This window comes from Pinus tabuliformis, chromosome 5_2 (assembly GCF_031772625.1).
Source record: "Pinus tabuliformis cultivar Carrire ecotype Pingquan chromosome 5_2, CPIR1, whole genome shotgun sequence".
Taxonomy (NCBI): domain Eukaryota; kingdom Viridiplantae; phylum Streptophyta; class Pinopsida; order Pinales; family Pinaceae; genus Pinus; species Pinus tabuliformis.
The window spans coordinates 960,593,988-960,601,260 of NC_142306.1; the positions used below are offsets into that span (position 1 = coordinate 960,593,988).

The 7,273-nt window shown below is 38.8% G+C and overlaps 1 protein-coding gene across 1 annotated transcript; it reads left to right on the forward strand.

Moving 5' to 3' along the window:
* The first annotated feature begins 308 nt into the window (after nucleotides 1-308).
* Nucleotides 309-5,128, forward strand: LOC149162482 (uncharacterized). Its single transcript, XM_089437289.1, has 2 exons — nucleotides 309-4,468; nucleotides 4,553-5,128. The coding sequence occupies exons 1-2, from the start codon at nucleotides 562-564 to the stop codon at nucleotides 5,002-5,004; spliced, it is 4,359 nt and encodes a 1,452-aa protein (XP_089293415.1). The 5' UTR covers nucleotides 309-561; the 3' UTR covers nucleotides 5,005-5,128.
* The last annotated feature ends 2,145 nt before the right edge of the window (nucleotides 5,129-7,273 follow it).

Genomic DNA, 7,273 nt, shown 5'->3' on the forward strand with positions numbered 1-7,273 from the left:
TTTAATATTGAATTTTTATTTATTCAACAACATAATCAAGGTATCATACGTTTTCATAATATTTTTTATTCAGGTAAACATTTTCAACACAAAATTTATACTTAAAATAATTTCCATTAACTATTTGTTAAGATCTTACTTTAATTATGGCTTTACAATAAAAATAGCACACGTTCGTTACCTCATGTGGCATATCTTTAGTAAAATGATTTCTAACATTAGTAGATAGGTTTTCTTTGTTTATATCAATTACCATTTGTGTAGTAGGTTTTCTTTATTCGTATCGATTACCATTTGGGGCGTACTAAAGCAACCGACCACCACCATCGTCATTTGATCACAACCAAAAATAGCACCGTCTGGGCAGACTAGATGGACTGGGCGACTTGCTTCACTCATAAAGGAAAATCAACGAAAATTCTGCGCCCCACAGATACCACTAGTTATCCAGTGTCCACAATGCCACTATTGCCTGGCGAAAGCCTAAACCGGGAGAAATTTGCCTAATTGCTTTATTGTCAATCGTTCCACCTTGGACGCAGTAGTCGATCAGAAGAGGAGATGGCGAGTTCCAGCGATTTCATCCTCATCAGCACCACAGTAATGCTCATCTTTGTTTGTGCACAGTGCCACAAAAGTCGTGAACGAATACAGGTCGATATAGAAGCCCTGCAAGCGTTCAAAAGCTCCGTCATATATGATCCTTCTCACGCCTTGGCCAACTGGAATGTTGGTCTTCATGTCTGCAATTGGACTGGTGTCACCTGCCACCCTCAGAAACTGCGCGTAGCTGGGCTAAATCTATACAACATGAGCCTGCAAGGGACTATTCCTCCACAAGTTGGTAATATGTCGTTCCTAGGCGTGCTTAATCTTGCGTATAACTATTTGTCTGGCACAATCCCGCCTTCTCTGCTTAATTGCACGGAGTTACGCACCTTATACTTGTATGACAACAGGATTACTAGTGAAATCCCGTCGGAGATTGGAATCAAGCTCTCCAATTTAGAGTTCCTTGCACTATACGGCAACAGATTGACTGGGAAAGTGCCAGAATCCTTGGGAGATTGTTCTGCTATGGAGTTTCTGGATCTAGGACATAACGAGCTCAGTGGAGGAATCCCGCCTTCTCTGCTTAATTGCACGGAGTTACGCACCTTAAATTTGGATTATAACAGGCTTGCTGGTGAAATCCCGTCGGAGATCGGAATCAAGCTCTCCAATTTAGAGTTCCTTTCACTATACGGCAACAGATTGACTGGGAAAGTGCCCGAATCATTGGGAAATTGTTCTGCTATGGAATTTCTTTATCTCGCAAATAACTCCCTAAGTGGCATTATCCCCTTTCAGATTGGCTTGCTGACTAGAATTAAAAATCTGTCTCTTGAACAAAACCAGCTCAGTGGAGGAATTCCGCGTTCTTTGCTGAATTGCACGGAGTTACGCACCTTAGCCTTGAAGGAGAACAGGCTTGTTGGTGAAATCCCGTCGGAGATAGGAATCCAGCTCTCCAAATTAGAGGTCCTTTCACTGGACGGGAACATATTGTCAGGGAAAGTGCCAGAATCCTTGGGAAATTGTTCTGCTATGGAGTCTCTGTATCTGTCTAATAACTTCCTCAGTGGCACAGTACCTTCTCAGCTTGGCTTGCTGACTAGAATAAGAAATCTATCTCTAGGACAAAACGAGCTCAGTGGAGGAATCCCATCGGAGATAGGAATCAAGCTCTCCAAATTAGAGGTCCTTTCACTGTACGGGAACAGATTGTCAGGGAAAGTGCCAGAATCCTTGGGAAATTGTTCTGCTATGGCGTTTCTGTATCTCGGAGAAAACGAGCTCAGTGGAGGAATCCCGCCTTCTCTGCTTAATTGCACGGAGTTACGCACCTTAAATTTGGATTATAACACGCTTGCTGGTGAAATCCCTTCGGAGATCGGAATCAAGCTCTCCAATTTAGAGTTCCTTTCACTGTACGGCAACAGATTGACTGGGAAAGTGCCCGAATCATTGGGAAATTGTTCTGCTATGGAATTTCTTTATCTCGCAAATAACTCCCTAAGTGGCATTATCCCCTTTCAGATTGGCTTGCTGACTAGAATTAAAAATCTGTCTCTTGAACAAAACCAGCTCAGTGGAGGAATTCCGCGTTCTTTGCTGAATTGCACGGAGTTACGCACCTTAGCCTTGAAGGAGAACAGGCTTGCTGGTGAAATCCCGTCGGAGATAGGAATCAAGCTCTCCAAATTAGAGTTCCTTTCACTGGACGGGAACAGATTGTCAGGGAAAGTGCCAGAATCCTTGGGAAATTGTTCTGCTATGGAGTTTCTGTATCTCGGAATTAACTTCCTCAGTGGCACTGTCCCTTCTCAGCTTGGCTTGCTGACTAGAATACGAAACCTATCCCTAGCACAAAACGAGCTCACTGGAGGAATCCCGCCTTCTCTGCTTAATTGCACGGAGTTACTCGAGTTATATTTGGGTGGCAACAGGCTTACTGGAGAAATCCCGTCAGAGATAGGTACCAAGCTCTCCAAATTAGAGGTCCTACTTCTCTGGAGAAACGAATTAAAAGGTACTATTCCGAAATCTTTAGGAAATTGCTCTCAGCTTTTATCGCTCGCACTCTCATTGAATTTCTTAACGGGAGGCATACCTCTGGAATTTGGCAAGCTCCGGTTTCTACAGGTATTTCAACTTGATGATAATCCCTTGGTTAATGTGGAACCCATTCCCGTATTTGGAGCACTTTCTAACTGCACCAATCTGCTAAGACTCGGGCTTTCGAATAATGATCTTAAGGGAGACTTGCCTGGAATCATAGGCCGTCTTTCTCAAAATTTGCGTTATCTCCATTTGAATGGGAATCGTTTCACTGGTAAGATACCCCAGGAGATTAGCAACCTCACCGGATTGATTCTGTTGGATCTAGGGGACAATTTGTTCTCTGGAGAAGTTCCTTCTGCTCTGGGAGGGATGTCTACTCTTCAAAAGCTTCAACTCTCTGGAAACAAGTTGGAAGGTAATATTCCCTACCAATTCAGTCAATTAAAAGCTGTGTATGAACTGGACCTTTCCCGAAACGGATTTTCTGGAGAAATTCATCAGGTTTTTTCAAGTTTGCAGCAGCTAAGAATATTAGATCTCAGCTACAACAAATTCAGTGGTAATATACCGGACGGTATCGGGGATTGTTCCAGGCTCGAGCTTCTGGACCTCAGTTACAACCAGCTAAGCGGCATCATGCCATCGAAAGTGGCTAGCCTTCATAACCTGCAGTTGTACATTAATGTCTCACATAATGCACTCGCAGGAAGGCTCCCTGCCGAACTGGCAGGAATGCAAATGGTTCTAGCAATTGATCTCTCTGCCAATAATTTTTCCGGGAGCATACCTGTCCAATTAGTGAATTGTGCTGAGCTTGAATATCTTAATCTTTCTTACAATTCATTGGAAGGCACCATTCCGACATCAATCGGTCAACTTGCAGGCCTTCAAGCTATGGATTTCTCTTTCAATAAACTTTCCGGTCCACTGCCCCTCTCTATAGAGAAAATAAAATATCTTATGCATTTAAACTTGTCATACAATAACTTGACAGGAGAAATACCATCCTCTGGAGCTTTCAGAAAACTGAATTTTACATCATTCTTAGGGAATGCTGCACTCTGTGGCAGATGGATAGAGATGCCCCCTTGTAAATTCCATCAGGATTCCAAGAAAAGGATAGTTATCGTGGCCACTTCAGTTGGCTTAACTTTGCTATTCGTATCTTGTCTACTCTTAATAGCTTTGATATATTTTCGTAGTAAAAAGTCTCGATTGTTGGAAACTATTTCAGCGAGATTAGAGAGGATGCTCAGGAGCCAACTCCGGGAGACGAAGATTGTCAGTGAGGAAGAGGTTAACAGAGCAACTAGTGGTTTCAGCGCGGATAACCTGCTGGGACGTGGCGGCCATGGGTCAGTGTATAAGGGTGTATTAGACAATGGCACAATCGTTGCTGTTAAAGTTATACAGTCGGCCACATCAGGAGGTGCATACAAGAGACTTGTAAAAGAATGCAAGACGTTGGGCAGAGTCCGGCATCGGAATCTGGTGAGAATGGTGGGCGTATGCTCAAGTTTGCGGGTCAAAGCTTTGATTATGGAGTTCATGTCGCAGGGAAGCCTGGATAAGCATTTGTATTGTAGGGAAAATAATTGCAGGTTAAGTCTAGAAAGACGGCTGAGCATTCTCAAGGACGTGGTTCATGGAATGGCATATCTTCACCATAACTGCTCTCCCGCCATTGTTCATAGCGATCTAAAACCTTCCAACGTTTTATTGGATGAGACGATGACGGCCCATGTTGGAGACTTCGGTATTTCACGCCTCATGATATCTGCAGAAGGGCAGGACGATTCAACAGCAGCAACCTCAGTGGACACCTCAAGTCTTGTGATAGGATCTGTTGGTTACATCGCACCAGGTAAATACTGAGACACCATATTGTATGTCAGATATATATATTGATGATTCACTGATAAAGGTTTTATGTATAAATTGATTACAGAATATGGTACAGGAGGGCGTCCGTCAATGAAAGGGGACGTATACAGCTACGGCATCTTGGTGTTGGAAACAATGACGGGAAAGAAGCCCACAGATGCAGTTTTCTCGGAAGAAGGCCAATCATTGCAGAGTTGGGTTGGCGATGCATTCCCCGACAGATTGTTGGAGGTGATTGACGGGAACTTGGTGGAGGAGATTAGAAAGGAAGAAGAAGATGAAGAACAGGAATCATGTGATGTACGTGAAATTACGGGACATGGAATTGCTGTGTGGTTGGTGAATATAGGTGTGATGTGTACCAAAAGAGCTCCCGGTGAACGACCGACTCTTCGGGAGGTTGAGGCATCTCTAGAGCAGCTGGTCGCCAAAACCCATAAGATTTCAGAAATTGGGTTAAACCGCCAGGTGACGGACCAAACCATTTCAGATTCCGATTCGGACTCCATATTATAGTTAGAATATTCCAATTAATGTGGACGACGTAAAATGGTTTTGACTTTTGATTATGTAAGTTTTATTTTAGATGTGATTATATGTTAGAGTATGTTTTTACGAATTGGTTAGATTTATTTAGGTTTTAGTTAATTAGTTTTTGATTTTGGTATCTTATTGAGACACTCGCTCAACTTGTTTATTATATATTTTAAATAATTTCTCTATTTTAAAAAGTTATATATTAGTTTTGGGATTAATGTATGTTAATGATTTAAGATTGGTTTTTTATTAATTTATTTATAAATAGAATTAGTGTTTTATTTTTTTGGTTACGTGGAATATTAATTTAATTATGAAATTTTATAATTATATAAGATGAAGTTGGAAGAGCTTAATTTATATGTGATAATAAGTGGGATTATTTTTCTCAAAATTTTGTCACAAATTTTATAGTGGTCCAAAACTTGTGTAAAGACATTACTCATATTCTTACATATTTAATATTATAATTGTTGGTCATCCTCATATTATAGATATGTACAAATGAAATACTCAATAGTACTTTCATAGATTAATATTTGATTCATTAAACATTAGAATATCGTGTACATTTATTGTAAATATATATATTGATTCAATAAATATTTTTTGTTTTATTCTTAACAAGAATGTGCTTCCTTTAGACTTAAGGAACTTTCAATCCTGTCTACTTGGATTTGCATCCCTAATATTTGTTAACGCATGGCACAAGTAGAGATAACATGCTTCATTTATCTTATTGTTGGTAGGCTGGTTGCAAGTTTACAACACGATGTCTACAAATTCTTACATTGTATTTCTCACCTTTTATTGATCTAAATATGATGGTTTTTCTATAATTGGGGGTAGTTGGCCTATGTCTGGAAAAAAATGTATAGAGTGACAACTAAATATGAAATTGATATTTTATGAGAAAGGCTCACACAAGTGACTCTCAATTTGCACGAAATTCCCTATATTGCTAATCTCATTAATGAAAATATTGTGAATATGTTTCGTATCTTCTTGGAATAGTTCCAATGATTCTCCTTTTAAAGGATGCAATGTTTCCTTTATATGAATCTTAAGGGATGTACATATAGTAGTTTCTTCTACATTGAAACCCACAAATCCTATCAAGGCAAGGAGTAGCATTGGCATACATCCATTGAGTGGTTAAGCAAGTAATAAAACTCAGAAGTTAGGATTTTTCAATGTTTATTATTCCTTGGATGATCATCTTTAGGAGTTATTCTTTTCTCCTTGTTGATAATGCTATATGAGTATGCTAATTTTTGTACCCATTTTTGACCAATTGGATCTATTGAATTAAATTATGTATAAATTGTAAATAATTCTTTACGGTGATGGAAACAAAACTATATAAGCTTAAATAAACTAACATATGTGTAAGACATTCCTAGTGCATAGACTTGCCAGAGCACCAACTAGTGAATGATTATGCAACTAATTGTGCTAAGCATGTTTTATATTTAACATATGGTAATATCTTCCATGATTTACTCAAGGTATGTAAATATTATTTCAAAATTTAATAGAAATGTCCAAAGTGGCTATGGAGAGGAAGGGTTGTGGTTTCACTAACAAGGAGAGGAAAATAAGCCCGAGTGAGAGGGTAAATAAAAATGAGCATTAATCACCATGCAAGAACTCAAGGATAGTGTCGTCTTTGATTTTATTGCACTGTGGCATATTGATCTCATATATTCTAATAATTTTTTATTCTCATTGAGTTGTATTGTTCACCCAAAAAAAAAGCCTTAAAATAATTGATGACCCTCAATTCATTCCTAAATTTGACATTGAGAAAAGGATCTATCGATTATTCATGGACCATCCAAAAAAATAACCTCTCATCTTTGATAAATGTAACCAATTGGATTCACTTTAGCACTCCCTTTTCCATGTTGAAGGTATGCTACTTATGTTATCTTTCCATTTGGACAGTAGTACTAAACATTCTACCTTTTGAATTTTTCCTCTGTACATTTTTCTAATCACTTTTACCCAAATTCTAGCTAGAAATTTAGAAGATTTTTGGTTCTGCAAATATGCATTATTTTGATTACACAAGTTGCGTGTGATAAGGGTTTTCTAGGTATTAAATCCCTTATTACATTAAAATATGAAATTTAAGCAAATTAGATTGCAATTTAACCAACATAGCTTAATCAGATTTTGGTGCTGAATAGTAGAAAATGTTTATAAAGTAAATTTTTAGACTTCTTCATTTCTAAAGGGGCAATTC